Source organism: Pygoscelis adeliae, unplaced genomic scaffold, assembly GCF_000699105.1.
Source record: "Pygoscelis adeliae isolate BGI_AS28 unplaced genomic scaffold, ASM69910v1 Scaffold57, whole genome shotgun sequence".
NCBI classification, from domain to species: domain Eukaryota; kingdom Metazoa; phylum Chordata; class Aves; order Sphenisciformes; family Spheniscidae; genus Pygoscelis; species Pygoscelis adeliae.
This window is the reverse complement of record NW_008825615.1, coordinates 7218005-7240492: the sequence shown is the minus strand read 5'-3', so window position 1 is coordinate 7240492 and position 22488 is coordinate 7218005. Positions and strand designations below refer to the sequence as shown.

The window sequence follows — 22488 nt, the reverse complement described above, 5'->3', positions numbered from 1 at the left end:
CTCAGCACCATGTCTCCATGTTTCCTAACCTTTTCCTGCCGTCCCCTCCTAAGGAGTGGTCTGGGACACGGCAGGTGGGGGGAAAGCACCACTGCAGTGGCTCACTTCCACCTGGCTGCACGGTTTGCACTCTCACATGGCCCTGTTCGGGCGGAGGAGGCAGCCTGGCATCTCTCCTTAAATAAGCACCACCGCCACCAGCCAGGAGGGCAGGTGGGGTCTCTACCCAGCCTGGATGCCGGCTGAGGACCAGCTGCCCTACAGCAGGCAGAGGCAGGCCTTGGCAGGGCTATCCTCGCTGGGTAAATAAAGCCCTGGAGATGCACGTCCTGAGGAAGTAGGAGGAAATGCTGCTCTTTGCCATCCTTATAGCTCGAATCCTTAGGGACAGGAAAGGACTCGGTGGCTACAAGAGAAATTACACTACCTCCGAAACCCATTAGGGATGGGAGTCAGCAGGCGTTCGGCAGTGGGTATTGCAGTATCAGCACGATCACAGAATAATGGAGCTTACCTCTGAGCAGAAAACGATGAAAAGCCAAGAAAAAAAGTGTCGGTGACACGTCAGCCCCTGAAATACATCTGCCCTCGAGTTGTATTGTGGTTCACAAACTCTTCTGGGTTATTCAATCACCTGTGAGGAGTCTGGAGCACTGCAGCACCTCACACAAAAACAGGGGTGTAATATCTTCACATCGATTACCCGTGTCCTGTTCCACTTTCCAGATTGCTCCTCCGGTGCCGGACTCCATCCTTTTCCCCGATGTGCACGTAACTGCTGTTAGTGTCACAGTAACTCAAGGGGACTGGATTTGCTCTTAGGAGTCCCTCAAGAGCACTTCACCTGCTCTGTCAGTTCTGTGATTTTCATATGCGTCACCTCCGTAGGCTTGCTAGCAACGTATCAATCTCATTAAATTATTACAGCCTGATCAAAACTTTTTGCACTCACCAGCCATATTTCCTAATCCTTCAACAGCAACATATAAAATTGACTTCAGCTTTTTTAAAGGTTGGACTGAAGTTGGCAGTAAATGAGTACGTACCTCCAAACAGTGATTTGTGCAGAGGGGAGAGGTTATTCCCAGTTGTACGTGCAAGCACTTAAAGAGACAAATTTACTTACAATAAGTAGAAACTAGAGGCAAAAAAAAAACCCCAGCTGTCAAAATTATATTACGTGCTCCACGTTAGTGATAACTGTTGTGGTTTTAAAAGTAGTCAATGATTTAGCCAGATTTTTTCACTTTATTTTCACTGGATGGAAGATGTTTGTCCAAGAGTTCTGAAACTCTTAACTAATGTGTGCACTGCTGCAAATTAGTGTAGGTATAAAAATGAACTAGTCAACTCCTGAGATCCTAGTCTACAGTAAAAACCCTACAGACCACTCAGTGCCTTTTAAAAAAGGTGTGTTTTGTTGGTGGCTGTTTATCGTTCTCATGCTGATATATTGCTGTATGTTTGTATCACTTAAAATACACGTGGTGTATGTGGTCTTTTGTGGTAAAAATGTAAATGCAAAATGCTGCAAAGTACTTCTAGATAACTGTCCTCGACTGTTTAACTTCTTTCTTATTGCAATGCTGAGTGACTTGCATGGGATGCCATATGAACTAAGTAAGCTGCTTCTTGTTTCACTCTTTAAATGAAGATGCGTTTGCACAAGTAGTGCATTGGATTGCTTTCTGAATATGCTCTTTGCTCTGTACTCCATTCTAATAACAGTGGAGAAAATCTTGTATTACTTTAGGTAAAAGTTAATTATTTTCTTTCCTACCAAAATGACTTTTATATTTACAGAAATGAATTCTTGCATTTTGTCGTGTATAGACCTACAGTCGTTCGTTAGGTAACTAAATGTTGCTGTGCATTTGGGTTGAGACAACTGTGCTTATGAGGCTGTAGCGTCATACTGATTTTAAGAAAAATATGTATGTTGTATTTCTCAAAATACTATACACAAGTATTCTAATTAATCATTTATCAAAAGTAATGGTAGACAACCTCTCTGGTATATCCATGCTGTAAATGAGATATTTCTATAAATCAGTTCTAGAGTTCTGCAAGTCATTTAAAAAGCCTATATGTTAAATTCTCCATATCTACAAATGCACACACTGAATGCAAATAATATTTCTTTCTGTCCAATTATACAATGTGGCTGAAATTCTTCCCATGCAGGAAACTAGATCAAAACTGATGAATCTTACAACATCCTGAGAGTATAAGCAGTCTTAAGCTGCGTGTATGACATGCATTGGGTGTCTGCAAAGAATGAATGTCACCCATCTAGTGTTGTAACTAGTGAGCCTGAATATGAATTCCCTATTCAGACAATTATCTCTGGTGCAATAAGGAGAAGTTTTGCCAGTATAGGAGCTTGGGGGAAAAACTCATCCCTGCTCTGAGGGAAACAAGTACATTGTACTCTGGAATTCTCTCCACCTCCTGTATCATATCTGTTTCTAAAAATAGATTTAATGTAAACTCTCTGCATGCACCATATGAAAAAGAAATTGCCAGTAATGCAGAATCTAACTTGAGGTGGAAAGCCTAACCCCTTACCTAGCAGTGGAATGCTTAGTAACATGGTCCTCTATCTCCCCTCACTCCTAGTAAGCTTTGTAGTAATAAACAGAAGCTCTTCAGGATGTACACCCCTCGGAAACATAGGTATTCAGCATCCTGCCTATTCACATGATGTTTGAGAATGCCAACTAACATCAGGTGCATGATTCATTTACTTCCTCTCCTTAGTGCTTTAAAATTCCTTACTTCTCCAAAGGACGTTTCTTAATTTATTTGTTTTTAAGTGCTTGTAATTCCCTTGTTGCTTGTTGCCTGCAATGACATTAATACAATGGCAATAATACCAGTTCTTTGAAACTCATCTGGACGGACTATTGCAGTGTGCAGCACACCGCGGTTTGCCGAAGCCTGGTTCCCTTTCTCTGCCTGAGACTTGAACTTTTGGAATGCATTACCCTGCGGAGATCTAAAACTAGGGTTGAATATTTGGGTAAAAACATTTCTCCAAGTCCAAGAGGATTTTTATAACCCTGGCAGTTGAATTCTCCATCTAATAATTAGTGGGTAATATTAAGCTATAACATACTAGGCAATACCAACAGTCAAAATGTGCAATTGCTGTTGAGAAGAATCCCCTTGGACACAGCCCATGGAAGCTGTGCCTGCGCCCTGTACTGGAAGGTAGAGGAATGCATGTGAAATCAACCATCTGCTTCAGCTGAATTCTGTGGAAATTGTGTCTCTTACCAAAAATGGTAACTTTTAGATGGATGGATCTTATGGGAAGAAATCTTTGATTTATAACTAAGGCTTATTACATTTTTTTTCTTACTTTTTAAAAATAATTTAAAAGACAATCGAAGTACAAACTGATGATAGAAAATGGAGATAAAAAATAGTTTCTCTTCATCTGGAAACTGTTTTGAAAAAAGAAAAAATACACAAAACCCCTGAACTTCATTTATTTTTTCTGTTTGGCGATTGAACTTCAAGACATTATGTCCCTGAAATTCTTGTTATTACTCATTGAAGGTATGAGATATAACTACATTTCTTGGGTTCATGCTCCTAGCATGAGACTGGTGGAGAAGTCTTGAACATTTGAACTTCAGGCCTCACTGTGCTATCCATTGCATTTGCATTTGTTCAACTTAGCTTAATTTCAGTAAAGTCATCTGTAGGCTTGGTAAGAATCAACATCTGTATTTATTGGAAGTTAACTGCTGAAAATTGGCACGTACATTTGCTTGCCGTTGTTTGTCATGGGTGATAATTTTTGTCAGTTTTAGCTTCTGCCTCGGCTCGAGATCCAAAGCATTCTCCCTCACCCTCAGGCCCTCCAGTTACTGCTGATTCATTTCAATTTCTTCCTATTCCCACTTCCACCAGCCGGCTCAGTATGAAAAGCTGAAAAACAAATTGTAAATTGTGACTAGTAGCAAGCAGTAGTGCTGCAGGTCTGAGGCTGAAGCAGGGCAGAAGATTAACTTGACCAGAAAAGCAGGAAAGTAGGCAGGGAAATAGGGGAGTGGGACTGGGATGCAAAGAGATGCTCAGTTAACCGAAAAGTATAGTAAGATGGTCCACGGAAGACAGACAGAGCCGTGAGTACGGGAGAGAAAAGCAAAGGTTTATAGACATTTATCAATTAAACCAAAATCTTTTCTAGTCATTTGGTCCAGCAGAGAAGTGTTCATTCCCCCTGCAGTGAAGCTACAGTGACCTCTAGTGTCTCTAAACACCTATTCCTTCATAAATCAAAGGTGGAAAAGACAGAATTTAAAAAAGAAGTAAGAACTAGAAAGTCCTTTGCTATCCCAGGGAAGTGAATGGCTCATGCACGTATTGACGGGAAGAATAAGCAGTAAGATCCTACAACTGACCTTCCAGAAGGCAAACAAATAGAGAAAAATCACTTGCTTTTTTCCCACAGGTGCCAGTTGTAATTGATCTCCACTAAAAGATGCTTCAAAGCTTCAGTGTTATCGATAGGAACTTCAGTGTTACCGATATAAATACATTCCACAATTTGCAACCTGCAAGAATCGAGGAGCAATAGGTCCAAAGAGATTACCAGTGCCAGGGAAGATTGTAATAGGAAGCAAATATGTATATAAACCAACTGGGATAAACTATCAGTCACGGAAGGTACAAGCAATGATGGACAGACACACATCTAAAGGAATGCAGAGATGACTGGAGGCAGCTGTGGTTCTCTCAGATCCACGTCATTTAGGTCTGATCCAGGAACTTGTGCGATTGCACTTTCCTGATTCTTTCTCACGTTTTTTGCCATTTGGACCAACAGTCAAAGTTTGGGAGTACTTACAGGGACATGTGAATTTCCAGTGGCCATTAACAGGTTTACATTAACTCAAGGGATTTCCTTTGGATATCTTGTAAAAAGAAAGGAGAAAGGGGGAGAGAGAAAAATGTAATAGGCTAGGTCCTGCAAGTGGTGAAGGTTTTTTAGCACGGCACTGGGCAGTGCTAATCCAACCACCATTAAATCAGAGTAAAGGGCCCTAAAGGCTTCAGTGGCCACTAATTCAAGTGCAGAATGCCCAGGGATGCTTGAAAGAGCATAAGATTATCTCCACTTTGTATCTCTAATATTTTCTCCACTACTATTGCAACAGAGAATCAAGAGCCAGGAACTATATAACCTATAAGGAAAGGGACTTTCACTGGGGGAAAAAGCCTAGTCAGGATGCCCCCAAAATGCTCTGATTCAGTTATTCCTTCATGATCTGTTATTTATGATATCTAGAAGAGCCCCATGGCATGGTGCTCCCAAGGACAGCAGCTTTCTTCTCCCAAGCATGAATTCTCCACTGCTGCAAATCATACAATTTATGCCTACGCTGAGTAGGACCCAGTGACTTCAGGAACATTTCCCACCAGCCTCAAAATAGGAACAGGGATCCAAGAAGTGAAGAACTGCTATAACCAGTGTCTTTGGAGAAACTCTTAAGATGCAAAATGGAGTTTCCAAACCACACTTCCCTCAGGGGCTGCGTTTCTCTTCATGATGCAGCATCTGCCGCATGGACCCTTGGCATGCCATTACGTTGCCATTGCTACAAAGCAGATTATTTTTTCTTTTAAGTATGAGGTCTGCATTTTAAATTAATATTTTCATTCTCAGTGTTGCACTTTTGAAAAATGTCTCTAGTACAGATGAAGTGTCTGCTGTTCCTTTCACCATTGCCTCATTGCTTTGATTTGGAGAACTAAAGATATTCAGGTTAAGTAGCCATTGTGTACCATTCAGCTTTTATAAATGAAATAATCATGTGTACAAATCATTTAAAGGCAGCCATTGCTTTCATTAGTACAAATTAATTGACGGAACAACACGTGTGCTTTTTTCATTTTTTTTATTTAATTTTTGTTTTGGAGTTAATGGGATTATAAAAAATATGGTCCGCACTGACAATTTTTATGGCTATTTTAACAATTTTCCTTTCATTTTAATTAGTGCAACAGGAAGAGAAACTTTTTTATTCTAAGATTTGTCAACAAAAATAAAATTTGATTTCATGCTGCAATAGCAAATACAATTTGAGTAAGAGGAGTTAAAAAAAGCACAGGGGACACATGCCTAGGAATAATATCTATAATAAGAAGTCCATTTTGATTCTGTTGCTCATGCTGTATAGTATGACAATGCAATAATGTGGTTAATAAATATTTTAAAGCTTATATTTTCATTAAGGTGTACAATGCAAAAGATTCCTGAGCTGAAATGTAATTCAGTCTTGAAATGTAATTTTTATTGAAAATTAAATTTTAGAACTCACTTTTCTTTCAAATAGTAGGTTCTGTGGGGCTTTTGTATTGCACGTGCAACAGCACACAGTACTGCAGGTGTGGGTAACAATTTGCAATGGAAATAGATAACATTTCCAGCACTATCATGTGTTTATTTCAACAATTGCTTACTTTGGGCAAGGGAAGAAGGTGATTACATTCAGAAATTATAGTAAAGGTATTCTTTCAAGTGATTCAACATGCCATATAGAAATACATTTATCTAATAATCTTTTTATTGATGTGCTCATTTGTTAGCATTCTTGAAAATTACCTCATTATAAGCTTCCCAGCATGTGCTTTGCCTGCTACAAGCTGCATCCTTTCTGCTCTCAGTGATATTTGTATTCAGAATGAAATGCTATGCTATGCTATGCTATGCTATGCTATGCTATGCTATGCTATGCTATGCTATGCTATGCTATGCTATGCATGGACAAAGATACCTGATTATCTCAACATTTCACAGCCACAGAAGTTTATAACTACATTCCATTTCATGTAATTACATATTAACACTGTATTTTCAGAGTGCAGTAGGTTAAACATCTAAGAACCACACAGTCCACGTTAGCATTAGTTAACTAGCTGCAGAATTCATTTCTGTTGAAAACACCTTAACAGGTATGCTGAAATTAAGTGCAAAGACTTTGAGAGTATTAGAAAGTCTCTTAACTTCAACTACAATTATAATTTGCAGGTAGACAGTCTTTGCCATAGGTGTTTTAAAAGCACCCCCAAAGCCTCTGCCAGGGCAGTAAGACTGCAAGACCCAGAAACATCATACCATGAGCAGCTACTGCATTGCTCCCATCATCTCTCCCCTTGCAAGAACAGGACCGCTGATCAAGATGACCATTCCCTTGTACAGGCAATTGAACTTAACCTTGTAGACAAAACAAGGCTTCCAAACCTTGGTATCAGACTTCCTTTCTGTTTCCCCTTTGTGCCTTCTGCTACAGGAAGAGACAAACAAAGGCAAAAATGTTAAATAATGAAAAAGCATAGGCAGATAGTCACGGTGACCACAGGGATGTTCATCAGATATGTTTGAACATGAACAAAGGTAATTTAAGCACTGGGAAGTAGAAAATCTACATGCCCCACATTTAGCTGACTGGAGGAGAGGGTTATAAGCCGAGGAGAGAAAAAAACCAGCTTACAATTGGCCAACTATAAGACCACGGGGCCACCATTGATCCAGCAGTCACAGTCATGAGCTTGGCTGGGCTCTTGTACCTGTCCTAAAGCGCCTGTCCAATACTACCTGCAGGCAGTCAGCTCCCAGCTTAATCTCCAGAGATGACTTTAGTGAGCACACAGTGTATCATTACATTTCCATTAATCGGTCATCACGCTGTTTCTTGGATGTTTTGTTAATTTTGGTTTCGTCTTGTCCAAGCAAGTGCTGTAACAAGGAATTCTGGATATGAGTGATCACTGACAATGCATATGAAATGTTGGAAGTGCCACGTTTTGAAAAAGCATGAATATACTAACAGTATTTTTGCCTGCTTAAAAAAAAAAAAACCACACTACATGGCATGCAGTAATAATAGAATACATTTTGTTCTTGTTTGTCTGAAGAGACGGCCAGAAATGCACTGAGCTGGGCTGACTAAGATGAAAATAAACTTATTTAAAAGTCAAAGAATTAAAAAAAAAATCTTAGAGATTAATCTGTAACAATTGGGTGAAATTTGTTTCTCTTTGTTAATTTTAATTTCCTTTACAATGTTATTCTGTAATGTAAAATAGACTGGCACTGATAATGCCTCTATCAAAAAACAATTACATCAAATCAGTTTCATTCCCAAATGAAATATATTCAATGAAAATAAAAGTGTGTAAGAAACAGATTCATACCATTGAGAATTTCTAGAAATTATTTCCTAATATCATGCGATAGAAAAAAAAAGGAGAGGAGGAACCATGAAGTAAAATACATTTCTCTTCTTCACAGTCAAAAGCTAAGTTTTAAGGAGCGGGTCCGGATGGCCAGCCCACGAGGACAAAGTATAAAGAACAGGCAGTCTTCAGTTGGAGATCGCCGGTCACCAAGTGCCGACATTGCCACCGAGGGCAGCCCGACCAAAGTCCAGAAGAGCTGGAGCTTCAACGACCGAACCCGCTTCAGGCCCTCACTGCGGCTGAAGAGCTCGCAGCCCAAACCCATGGTCGACGGTAGGAGCTTGTCATGCCTCGTTGGCCATTGTGTGCTGCTGCCAGCCTGCTCACGCTCTCGCACGCCTGCACTATGAACGCGACCTGGTTTTGGAAAGCAGAAAGAATCATTGTATTGGGGCAGAGATACTAGAAAGCTATAGCCTGCTTCAAACAGCATGCCAATGGGATTTTTTTTTTTTTTAATAAGAAATCTTGTGTCAGTGGTGCATAGGGAGTGACCAGTGGAAAAGGGGGTCACTATGAAAAATTGCAGGTGGACTAAGTGCATCCCACAGGTTTGGCTGGGTTTCTGCAGGGCTGGCTGATCCCTTCTTGCTGCAGCAGCTCTGCCATCACAGCCCCTCTCCCGCCACTGGGCGCAGCTGCTGCCCAAACCTGCTGCCTCTCGCCGCAGCAGGGGCTGGCTCTGCCGGGCACGTGCGGTGGCCAGCGCTGCGCTGGCTGCACCTTTGCCCAGCCAAGAGCACAGCTTGTACAGCACCAGCCTCCTGGGTAGAGGAGCTTTCCGAGGAGCTGGGAGATGCCCTCTTACCTCCACTGGGGATACAACCACCTGCCACCAAGATATGCTACTAAGTGCTTTAAGTTTTACAGGGTTGTATCAGGTACAGTAAGTGGCTTTAGCAAACAAAACCAGCGTTATTGCTTTTATGTATTGCTTTATAAGGGTATTTTAGATGTAGGAAGGACTCCTAACACGTGAAGAAGTGGATCTTTGTGAAAATGGTTCACTGACCCCGCAGCAGGTGGGAACATAGCCTTTCCCGCACGCTGCCTCCCCACAGGAATGGATGCTGCCCTTCTCCGCTCTTCGTTCACCAGCTAAGGTCCTCTTTGGCATTAAACTTGTTGGGGTTCAGGCAAAAATCTTCATCTGCAAAAGCTTGCCGAAACAGAGACAGTGATGCCCCTAACCAGGGAGCACTGAAGCTACTGAGAGCAGCCTCCCGACAGGCAGGGGCCAGGAGCACCAGATGAGCCCGACCCCTGTAAGGGACGGGTCCTGCACTGAAAGGTGCATTCACACAGCTCTGGGGGTACCGATGCCCCAGTGGATTAGGATTTGGGTTTCTCCATTCAGGTACATCCCAACTTATGAATGTTTTGTTCTTTCTTGCGGGACTCCCAGGTAGAAAATAAGGGAAACAAACAAATCAGCTACAACAGGAGGTAGTGACCCTGACTGTATGGGAAAGGCACAACAGAGATCATTTGAGCCAAATAAAGAGAGATAACTTTAAACTCTTTCTATGATGGCAATCATGCATGTTACCCCCAACAATTGTGGTAAAACTAATTAGACAGAAGAGCAATTTTGGTGTCTGCTTCCTTTTTAAAAGCACATATTATCACAGACATGTGGGCTGTAAAATACCTATTGAACTGAAATGCCCCATCCCTCAGCTGAGGACGTCCTACGCAACACATCTCTTCAGGAAAAGCCTGGGTAAATAAACATTTCCTGGAGGCCAAACAAGACAAACCAACAGTGTTTGCTAAGGTCATCATTCCAGGCTAGCCCTCCCCTGCGGAGACCTCTCAGACGCACAAATCCCAAATTTGGCTGTGTTACAGTGAGCTACTGGGGTGTACCAGCCACCAGGCTGCTATCCAGGTTGCTCTCCGCTCCTCGCTCTGTTCTGGAGCACGAGCCCTGGCTCATGTCCCACGGCAGCTGCGGCACAGGGGCTGTGTGATGCTGGCCTGAGTCTCACACTGACGTGGAGCTGGGACAAGGCCACTAGGTCCACAATGGGAAGTGAGAAATGCTCTAGGTACCATAGTGGGGTTGAAGCTACTCTGTCTAAATTTAGGCTTCCTACGTAATCACTTATATAGCAAGAGTATCTCCCTAAAACCACACCAGAAGTGATTTCATAGGTTAAACCCCTGTAACTCACACTGCGCCTGGAAGTGAACTAAGAAGAGAGTAATTTGTTGAGCACACTCCCGGGGTATCAGCGGCTCACTTCTGCTCCAGCCCCGCAGCCTGCACCTCACTCAAGCATCCGTTTAGTGTTTCATCAGCCCATTTGTCACAGAAACATTTCCTCAGTGTGTCCTCTATTTTGTCCTGTATGTATTGCCGTTAATAGCAATGATCTGCATAGGAAGATCGTGTTCCCTCTTATTGTCTCCCTTTCATGGAAAAGGTGGCATAAACGGCACCTTGGGTATTCCTGTCGGTAAAAGATAATAACCACAACAGAGCATTCATTGCTGTGTGTAAACCCTTAAAGATCTTCCTGCTCCTCAGGGCAAGCACAGCCTGTTTCCTTGTCAGCGGTTTCCAGCTACTAGTCCACCCTTATGAACTGGGGCCAACAGATATGACCAGTTTCTCATCTGTGGCAGGAGGAACAGCTTCCATTGTGTCCAGCTTTTAGGCAAATGCCAAGTTTCCACTCTGGGACCCAATCCAGCTAGTTCTAGGACTGGTATCATCAGAGAGGTGTCCAGTGTGCTCACTGCTGAAAAGCAGCTCCCTGCTACGTTCTCCAGTCCATTGCAGGAAAAGTCGGGCACTACCAACCTTGATTTCTTTTTTCTTTTTTTTTTTTTTTGTTACCAATTTCATAGTTTGATCTGCTTTCTGTATTTGACAGCTCAGTGAAAAGGATCTGGAGATGATGTATTTAGTTTAGAATATCTTGCATTTTTCACTGGATGAAAATACAGTATTTGCAGCATTTTATTAATATCTCTCAGTTGTCAGGTCCTCCATTTTCCTCCTTGAGGCATTCTCCAGCCAAAGGATTAATTATTTTGGTGTGCTGATATTCCAAACAAACTAGAAGGCACCCCTTTCTAGATGAAAGTCTGGGCACAAAACAATACCCTTGAAAACATGGTCCTTCTGGTGATTCTTACATCTCCATAGCATGTTTGGGGGGAGAAGAATTGACATTTGCAATAGACCTTTTGGACAGAGACAACATAGTACTGCGTACCCAGTCCAGTGTCAGAATTTTATATCAGTGATCTAATGAAACAATAATAACCTCTCACTATGAAATTCCCCTTCCAAAATAAAAGACACTCATATTCACTTGATTTTTCCTTCACCGTATGGGATTTGGGGTGGTAAATGTTCTTCTGTTAGTGCAGGCAGAGGAGGAACTACCTCATTGCGAAGGTCAGGTGGACTGAACTCTGTGTAAAAATAAAGCAAAGAAGTAAATATATAAGCAGAGAGTTCAGAAAGGAAGAGAAATTGTTAGCATATGAGGATGATCTAAGGCAGACAGTCAACTAGCAACTTTGCAGGGCTGACTGAGTTCTGATAAAGGACATGGTTGGAATCTGGGCCAAAATGATCAGGAAGAGACTGCTGGAAAAACTAAACGTTAGCAATTAGAAGCTGGCCTGTAAAGGGAGGTTTCTAATCCAAACAGGAGCTTATGGAGGCAGCTAAGAGGCTAACATGATTGAAAATGTAGTAGCCTTGCTCTCAAGCTACCCAGTAACAAAAGGTTACTATTGCTCCCCCGCTGCATGCTAAAACCACAGAAGGAGGGTTTCTTGGCAGTAAGCAAAACACTTAAGCTGGCCACAGGTATCTCCCAAAAGGATTTTGGCATAGCAGCCTTAGAACAGTATGACCAAAACTGTTGCACAAATGGCTTTATTTATGGGTAGCAACAGTCCTCTGAAACTGCCTATAAACCATTTATTGCTATTGCCAAAGTGGGCCTGGCAACGGCAGCAATTGTTTCAGCTACATATGTGCATTTGTAAATGGAATCCAAACCTGAGAGAGCTTTGATGGGAGAGAGCTTTGGTGACGTGGCTGCAGATGCTCTCTAGAGCATTTAACAACAGCGCAGGGGAGCGAAGTTGAAAACCAAGACATATAATCTGATTTAAAATACATGTCCAGTCTCTGGTGAAACGTGGCTCACAACTGCCAGAACTCTTGTTGAAGAGGAGACCGTGCACAAATTAATGAAGGTGCCAGGATGCTGTATTTCCAATCCCTGTTATCAGTTTAAAAGGGAATTATCAGGACCAAGCAGATCAAAGAGAAGTCTTCACCACTCAAGGATGGTAAATAGTGAATTTTTACAAAGCGCACACTTAAAAGGTTACCAGAATAGTATAGGGTCGTGCAAGAGCCTCCCCCAAAGGGATGCCATATCACATGGGTGTAGGTCCTGCCTGACCTCGGAGCCACATGCAGCCACCGCCATACCCGTACACCAAGCGAGCCAGGAGCCGCCTCTGGCCCCAAGGCCTCCTCATGCAGTACGGCTTGTGTCCCTGCACCAAAAACAGGGAAACCACAGCCAAACTGCCCATAGGGAACGGCCCCCAGCACATCAGAATACCCACTGGCAGCAGCCAAACCCATGCCAGAGTCTGTGCAAGCAATTAAATAGTATGGGTGATCTCACGCCATTGCTTAAGGCGCTGTGCCCATGCCTCATTGTATGTAGCGTAGGTCCCGCCATGGAGACTCACCTCACCTCAAAATCTCTCCTTTCCTCTTTTCTGAGGAAGAGAACTTTTTCTGCTTAAATCGTGCTCCAGTCTTGCACAGCCACAGCTGAAGTAATGAACGGATGTTATGCTGTGCATGCAGTTTTCAGTGAGGGACAAAAATGGCCTATTATACTTGTTTTCTACCATCCCATGCTCCTAAGCCTCTGCATAAGTTATTGTGCCTTTACTGCAACCTAGAGACATTCTGTGGCTTTTTGAATAAAACATCGAAAGTGTTCAGCACTGGAGATATTACAAACATATTTCATTTGATTAATTAAAAAGAACTCTCTAAGGAAATATTTGATTTCTTGCACCATCCCTGAACATTATACGCTCACACGACCTCTAGCCTTTCATTCCCTACAGAGTATTTGCACAAAATCCTCAGGGTAGAGTATATTATAATAACCATGGAAAGAATGCAATTGTGCATTTCAGCCCCCATGTCCTCAGTTACTACCATGTAATTTATGTATTGCAAAAATGACAGGTTTTCCTTTCAGTAGCACAAACATCTTGACCTTGTATAAGGTTCACTTGATGTGGCAAAGGTCCTTAGTTTGGTTGCTTTTACATCTCGGTTAGCTTAAATATGCTGATTCAAAATGAAGCTGCATGATGTCAAAAGAAAGCTGCTCAATTTGTATAAACCCCATATGATGGGACTAAATGACATTTTATTAGCAATATATCAATTTGTGCTAGACAGGGGATTTATTTTCTTGTGATTGTTTAACTCGATGATAGAGCTCTCGTTTATTACTGTTGTCACTGTAATTAATTAGGAAGATCTTATAAAAATAATCTGGCATTCTGATCTAAGCTGCAAGTCATTTTTTCATTTTGTGTAAATAAGTACAGGCTAGTGGTTTTGAGGCATTATTTTATTTATTCCAACCAAGGTCTTGGCCATATGAGTCCATAATTTAGTCTCTCTCTTTATGATACGTCCTCCTCTTGAAGAGGAACCTGCTGTGCACCGTTGCTCGCTGGACTGAGCACTTACTTGGTGGTCACAGGTGAATGATTAGCAAGCTCAGCTCCGTGAGGGACAGCAGCAGACCACCACAAAGAAGCATGATTTGCATGGATTTCAGATCACCTCATCTGCAGGGAAGAGTAAACAACTGAGTTAAGAAGTCATTTTGAGAGGACGCTCATAAAATTTCCCAACCACCATGTAACCCACTTACACCAAATCTGAAACATTTGGGGAATGTTTTCATTTTTATAAAACGTTGTTGGGGAAATCCTTTGTGGCTTTTTAGAACACAGGACTCAGCTGTGGCTACCTGAATCTAAAGCTGCAGCCCTCCTCTCTCCCTTTGCCCACAGCTACCACCTCCTTCAGACAACAGGACCTGGAAATCTCCCAGAGTGTAGGACCTCTGTAGGCCTTATGGAATATCAGACATCGTATCAACTGACGTGTGCTACAAGGTCTTGTAGAGAGACAGCCAATTAGGCATGACATTTAGCTCATTAGTCCACAGTTCTAGATCTTATCATATATATCTGCAATTTCTTTTACAGTTTTATCTTTTTGTAAGTGGTGTATATAAAATAACAGAGATGTGTATCTAAAAATACACTGAAACCGTACGTTTAGAGTCACCTACCACTTACTCCTCTCATATGGCCATCTAAACTTGCTGGCTAATGTGCCACTATTTATAATAAGGTCAGCCATTTTAACTGCACAATTATTGTGCACATAATGAATTGTTTTTAGAAAGTCTCCTGGTTCTCCATATCATCACTCAAAATGAAAAGGACTCATTTTAATTAAGTAGTGGGAGCTGTTCCATGAAATATTGCCAGTGCAGAAAAATTTTGAGAAGTTAAATAATAACGAAAGATAATCGAGAGTTGTTAGCAGGGAATGCTAGAATTTTAGATATTTGGAACTTGCCTGCATTGTATGATAACTGATATAAATCAGGTTTCTGACCTTAAAAAATTGTACTTATAAAGGAAGACTAGATAATTATACTCAAATTATGTAAAAAACTTTCCACCAGTCCTATCTTCCATTTTGGCCAAATCTGAACTTTTTTAGAAATGCTTTCAGATATAAAATATTGTTAGGGATATTCTTTATTATACTCTGCTTCATACTGCACTGCAGCTACCGAATTCCAGTTCTGATGTCCTCTTCTCTTCCCCATCTGGAAAGCTTTGCCTCTTTCAGGAGAAAGGCAAAGGAGAAAGGCACGGGCTATGGATACAGCACTACTGCACTCGGCATGGGTACTGCCTGCACAGTAGAGGCTCAGGTCGTGCAGAAGGGAAAGGGACCTCCTACAAGCTCGTGCAGAAGTGCTCCTCCTTCCAGGAGGCACCAGTTTCCTTCCTTTCCTGAGAAATTGCTTTCCAGCATGGAAATGGCAACCATTTCATAAAAGCTCCCTGTAAACAATGTTTTCAAATGTTGTCATCCTTATTCCCTCTTTCTTAATCTTGCTGCTTGAATACTGTTGTGTACTACCAGGGATCTTTGCGTCATTCTCTAGATAAATATTCAGCATCTAACGTGAAGAGCACATCATGGAAGCTTACTTGTCCTGCCTCCTTCCTTCTTTCATGATTAGAAGAAAGCCTTTTCTTTTTTTTTTCCCAGGGATCAAGGAAATAATAAATACACGATTCACTCCCTTGGGCCTCCTTTTTCTGGCCTCTGCTCTGGAAAGCGTGTAAACATGGGCTGCTGCCTTTCCCTCTTTGGGGGAGCTTTGGGCGTTCTTATCATTAAGCATGTGATTAAGTTCCATCCCAGTTAGTGTTGCTTTTTTTCAGTTGATTTTTCCTATGGAGCTTTGCAAGCAATCACGGTAAAACAGTTTATGTGAACTCTTTACTGAAAGAGAGTCAGCTTGTTGATGGTTTAAAGCAAAGGAAAATTTGAAAGAAAATCACTTCTAGGAGTAGTGAAGGGAATTTGTAGTCATGGTTCAACAAACAGGAAAATAATGAGAGCTTGTGAAGAGGTGAGAAGTTTCATGAAACAAATTTAAACAAAGGCATTAGGCTGAGCCATTGTATTTTGATAAAGGGAAATTGCATGAGTTGTATGAACATAAACCGTGAAGATGTTGGTACTTAGAATGATTTCTGAGGGAAAAATGTAACTGAGGTTTTGTGTAACATTCTGTGCATTATGATGTTTGTGGAAATACTATAAAATACGAGCAGGATATCTCCATTTTTTAGACAATATAGGCTAAATCTCTAACTTCCCACAGCAAATGCTCAGAGTGAAGAAAGGTACTTCAAAGGCAGTGTAAAGCTGAGTTTCACCTACATTGTGGGCATCCTACGCATTTCCTACAGCAGCATAACAGGGGCTCTACATTGCTTTCAAAAGGGGCTGAAAGAACAAAATAATGAGAGCATTAAGCTGCCAGCATTGCTTCTTGAACAAGAGGGGTCACCTGAGCTCAGTAGCCATTTAACAGTAAGGCAGTTAGGAGTCTAACGCTAAAGCAGCCGCCTGCGCACCCCTGCTGCAGCAGACCTATGCATCCGCACCTGCCATAGGGTTGCACATCATGTGCTGGGACAATCTGTCCTCCAAAAGCTCTGAATTTATGTCTAACTTTACTTGCCCAGAAATTAGATGCACTGAATTCTCCACGCATTTTCTTTCTGACTGTTCACACAGAAAATGAGTTTGGAGATGAGTGTGCCACGTTGGGGTGCCCTGTACTGCTGCCCTGGGCAGCCAGAGCAGCTCTGCGCTCGGATGAGGCTGCCGAGCAGGATGGAGAACAGGCTGTGGAGCTGCATTATGAATTGCTTGGACTTCAATACCCAAGTTGAACCCTGGATTTTGAATGATAGTTATAAACTATGGCTTGATGTAACTCAGCACCTGTGAAAATTAGGCCACCATCCATTTTTCACCTTGAGTCATGCATTACAACGAAAATCAATCAGACTTTTTTTCCAAACCAGTGTGCTTTTTACCAAGTTGACACAACACTGTGCTGTAACATGAATAATTCAGAGTCATATGCAGACTATCAACTTCAGGCACGTATTTAGGTTTTGCCGTGTCTAAAAGGTGGGTACTTGGCCTCAGCAGAATGATTTAGATCACCCACATGAAGAGCCCTACCTACCTCCTACGCAGTCAGAGCAAGATCTAAGTGCTTCTGAAGGCTTCCAAAAAACAAGTCAAAGGGTCTATGTTGGGATCTCCATACCGCTGATTACGCTAGGAGCACTTCCATAGGACTATTCGTGGTGTCGGCACATGCACTTATTAATGCTGGATTGTTGTTGCTAGCATATGGCAGTTCCCAGAAAACATTAAAGAGTACAAAATCTTTTCAATTCTGTTCAACAGGCACATAATTATTTGAATGTTACTGACATTGAAAGCATGGAGCTATGAGGGTGATCAGAGTAGTGTCACAGTTTTCCCAGCACCAAAGCATGTTATTAAACAACAGAAAACACTTCTAAGAAAGGATACACGATATTTACAGAAATAATAAATCAAGCCCTGCGCGTAACTTTTGCACAGCGCCATATGAAATGCAGCTACAAACTCGTAAATTTTTTGTTGGTGACATATAATGTTTCAGAACAGTGTAATTTTTAGCCCACTCATTTGGGGTGATCATAAATGACTGGTGTTTGCATGAAGAATGCATAAATACTGTGTCAAACAGGGAAATATCAAGACAATTTTAATGACTTGTGCATGCCTTTCTTCCATTTCTTGGTAATTGCTGATTTGCTGTGTGATTAAATCAGACTGCTCTTCAGGAAGAAAGAGGAAGAAATTAAAAAGTGGCAAACAGAACACTTTAGCCCAAAGTAAATAATGTCAGAGATTGTAAGATAATGGCTGATGCCTCATCAGTTGTGAAATAAACACTTTCCAGATTGACATTTAGGGTCAAAACACATCCTGAATTGTAAAGATGCTGGTATTAGAAAAGGGGAATTGTTTCTGGATTGTCAGACTGGCTGACACCTCTTCTTAGGGAGACTCGCAGGGGTATGTCTAAACCTGTATTAAGAGGCACTTTGGCCATCGTCGAGACCGGATTCGTGAACTGCCTTGAAAGGCCTGTTTAGCTGGTGGTAGAGGCGCCTGGAGAGAAAGAAGGACCAGTGCTAACCCTGGGAAGGCCTGGCAGCGTGGCCAGGTTCATGCAGAGCAGCTGTTGCCTAAGGTTGCCTGTGGAGCCCGCTTGGACCATGCACAGCCACCCCGACAGAGAGCAGGAGATGCAGCCGAGGGGTATGGGGAAGGATGAAGAAGCAGATGCCTTCAGGGCTAAGCACGAGCTAGCACCGGAGGGTCTACCTGCCCCGTTAATGATGGGGAGGGCTCTCTCTGGGAACAGGCAGCAGCATGGAGCAGGGCTCATCGGAGGCCGTGGCTTAGCCCCGTCTGGGAACTGGCAGGGATTTTAACAGCTGGAGCTGCCGAAGCAGCCGAACTGACCCTAACACAGCCCGACCTCGCGGATGAACTCGAGAGGGACAGAAGCGATACAAGTACATCTCACCTCATAACTATGTCGTACACAACATGAGCTTCCACTGGAAAAATTCATCAGAATGTGAACTTTGATTTCAGTGGGGTTTTAAGCTGGAATTTTTTTTTTTCCAAATTGTTACTCTGCATTTCCCAAACTTTTTCCCAAGTCTGCTCAGTATTATAAAGAAACTTGAATGTTTCCCATATGAATCAAACAAGGTTTATAGCTTTTCACAAGTTTTATTGGCATGTGGTACTGAGTGCCTGCCATAATGAAGGAAATTCATGTGAGTGGGAATATTAGAAAGAAAAAAAAGAAGGTGATTTATTAGGAGCGGTATCTCTTCTTAAAGCTGGCTTAAATTTATAAGAATTTTCCAGCATCTGTCTAAAGATTTTGCTTATTTTTGTATCCACATGTGAGCAACATGGAATACTATAATTGCACCATGCTGTTCTCGAAATGGTTCTGCAAAGATATACTGCATTAAGGAAGTCCTTTTATTAATGATACTGTACTTGGCAAAGCACCAGGAACCGTATCAGTGAGAGAACCATTTAGAAACATGTTTGTTTTAAACTTTCAAGTTGGAGTCTCCTGTTTCACTGGGGTTATATGGTTGTAGCTCTTGTGACCTTAGCAGAATTATTCCTAATTTACACTGGCATAACAGAGTAGATTCAAACCTTAGAGAGCCACTGGCAATACCAGTAGCATGAAAAGCTCTGGCTTTAGTATGGTACTTCGAAATGAGCTGGGAGATTTCAGCACTGGGAGAAGTAACTGGAGAGGCTGATCAGACATGACACCTGGAAAGTTAGTGTCATGGAATACTTAGCACCTTTGGAGATAGAGTGCTAAGTTTACATAGTTTATTTTACCTAATTACATTTTGGGGCAGGGATCCAAATCTTAGTTATGCGGGATAGGTGGAGAGACATATATATATTTTATCTATAAGATAAGCCGTCAGTAGCGAAGCTTGTGGAAGGGGAGATTTCAAAGTTTTGTATGAAAATTTAACTTCTACAGTGTTAAGCAGAAAATTTTTCAAGGTTGCATTTAATTGTTTCATGTGTACTTGAAGATTATTAACTTGGCTATAAACCACCTTCCTTTCTATATTAAGTTGATCTGACAAATGTAAAACCTCCTGCTCTTCAAAGCTACAGTAGATGCTCCTCATGGATGTACCAGTTCAGCAACAGTCAAAAAAGAAAAGATATTCTTGAGTGTAATGAACTAGCCAGTCATCAAAATAAATTATTATGGCCAAATATTAAATCTGTGAAGACAACAATGCAGCAATACCTGAAGATGCAGCCTAGTATGATGCTGTTTATTCTGAGATAGCATTCCTATTAGATTTAAAAGGTACCATGAAATTTCCAGGCACTTTTGACTGACATAGAATATTTTTCATCTTTAATTTACAGTCTTTGTGAAAAAGGAAATTGCAAAAAATGTCCTGCAATCATTTGTGTCTGATTGTGCTTCAAATTTGCTTATAATAGAAGCCCCTGAAATGGTTTACTTGCAGTGTTTCTGGATGACTAAGCCTATGTTTTAAATAACAGCATGAATGTAGGTAGGGACATAGGACTGGGAGGAAATCTCCGTTACTGAGGGTTACTGAATCCCATCCTTTTTCCTCTGTTTCATATGTCACTATTTCATTTCACACCATCTTCTTTATGAAGCAGAGACACATGTTGAAATACACTGACCTTGAGTGAAATTCTTCACCTGGGCACTTGGACTTTATGCAGGTGAAGAGAGATGGTTTGGGAGGAAAAAACATCTACTCTCAAGACAGGTTTCCTGTATTTCGTGTGCCTTCGAGACATATATGACATAGGGGCATTCACTGACCCTGCCCTCCTTCCTCCATTCCCACTCCAGCGCATTTTAAGTTTGTGAAACTTCTTGGTCGTGCATCAGTCCCTGTTTTCTTGTGTATTGAGGTACACTGGGCACTTCTGAGATTTCTAGTTAGTTCTCAAATGGTAACGGCAGAGGTGGTGTTAGGAAAGGGTAAAGGATCCATTTTTTCCAGGCAAATAAATACAGTAACTTGGCTTAAGCTCCTGTTGCAAAGGAAGGCTGCACTATCTGTACGGCTCTGAGTTTAAGGTGGCAATTGATCCACGATGGATGTCATTCTCTATTCATTTCTGGCAAAAAGGTACTTCATTTATTTTCACCTGTAATACAGTGTTGGATCATTCCACAGCCTCCTTAGTAAATGAAATGGATCTTCTCCTTTGTCTTCAATGTAAGGTTGATCCATAGTGGTAAAAAAATAACAATTTAGTATAACTTCAGCATCTTTTGATTCTGCCATTACATCTGTTAGCTCACCACTTTCCTTTACGACAGAGAATGTGATGAAAAACAATGAGACATCAGGAATAGACATACTGGTACTAAACTATTAATTTGTTAGAAAAATAACAGGGCTTTCTTCCTTTCTAACTTCTACTGTTTACACTGGGGACTACCCAGGTCTTTTATGACACAAGCGCAGACACAGACAAGTGCATCATATAGTTTATAAACTGATGAAGCTCTGTCTTATTTGATTTGTAGTCCTTATTTTTCCAAAACCAGTGTGCAGGTGGTTAGAAAACACTAAGGAAGAGATTTTTAAATACTGCTTGTTTAATCTGCTCTTGTATTTTGCAGCTGACACCAGTCTTGGAACAGATGATGCTTATGATGATAAAGGGTGCCAGTGTGATGTGTCAGTAGAAGATCTCACCCCTCCACTTAAAACTGTCATCAGAGCAATCAGGTGAGTAAAAAATATTGAACTAATAAATATTTGAGATTTCTTTAATTAAGATACTAATCAACTGCATGTCAATTAATAAAATGGTAGTTAGTTGGACTTATTACGTGGCTATATTTGTTACATAACTAATGCTAATATAGTTTATTTATGCTTCCTTTTCATCAGTATTTTATCTATGAGTCAAAATATTTTATCTGTTCTGTTATCAGCTAAAAATGTTACATGATTTGATTCAGAAAAGAAAGAGAGTAATGATGCTTGGTTTCCACTATATTTCCTGTAATCCAAATTATTGTAATCCAGTTTGATGTAGTTTTACTGAATGTATATCACCTTGCCTGGAAAAGTTATTTCCTTTAAAAGTTTAGGGTTTTATTGCATTTCTGTATTCCTGAAACTGTCTGTCATATGACTTTTATTTCAACTTTCTTCTGGTAACAGCAGAATAACATTCATTTGATTGTGCAAAGCCTTGCCTGCCACTAGCCATTGAACTAAATATAACCCCAATAATTTAAAACTAATAGTCTCCTCCTTTTCCAAGAAAGTAGCAAACTGCATTGAAACTTATAAAATTACCTGTAGTGAAAGCTTAAACTTAGCATTCACCCTCCTGAGACTGCCAAGGCTCTTCATCTTCCTGAATATTTTGAAGTGCAAATCCCGACAGGCCAAATCCCGACAGGCCAGATCCCCACCATACCTTGCTTGTACATCGACAAGCAAGGAGAGCTCAGACATTCCCTCTCTGCTGACAGCAAACCCAAGGTTATTGCTGGGGGTCACCCCACTGGCTCTGCATCACAGTCACATCAGTGCCCGGCCCCCTTCTCGCAGGCAGGCAGGCAGGCAGCAGCCACAGGGGCTTTCTGCAAAACCCTATGAAAAGATGATGTTTTCCTGCAGGGAGACTCTTGCCTTAGTTCTCTCAGCACTATGGGAAGAAAGAACCCAAGCTCTTTATCAAATAATTTCATACAGTGATAACCTGTGGGCTACTTGTATTTTCTTCCCCTTTTTCCACTGATTGCCAATGAAGACAGACGGCGAGTAAGGCTGTTTCTAATACTTTTCTACTAGCACAGACAGCTTGACAGATCATTTGCAGATGTCTGTTCCAACCATTTTTCCAGCCTGCCTGGAAATGACCTCACAGGACGTGTCAGATACAAGGTCTGT

The 22488-nt window shown here is 41.4% G+C and overlaps 1 protein-coding gene across 1 annotated transcript in view; it reads left to right on the top strand.

Annotated features, from left to right (window-relative positions):
• KCNQ5 (potassium voltage-gated channel, KQT-like subfamily, member 5) overlaps positions 1-22488 on the top strand; it is a 91772-nt gene that overhangs the window by 54842 nt on the left and 14442 nt on the right. Inside the window, exons 9-10 of the mRNA XM_009333150.1 lie at positions 8309-8529; positions 21201-21309. Of these exons, the coding sequence (XP_009331425.1) occupies positions 8309-8529; positions 21201-21309 (330 nt within the window). The remainder of the gene's footprint in view (positions 1-8308; positions 8530-21200; positions 21310-22488) is intronic.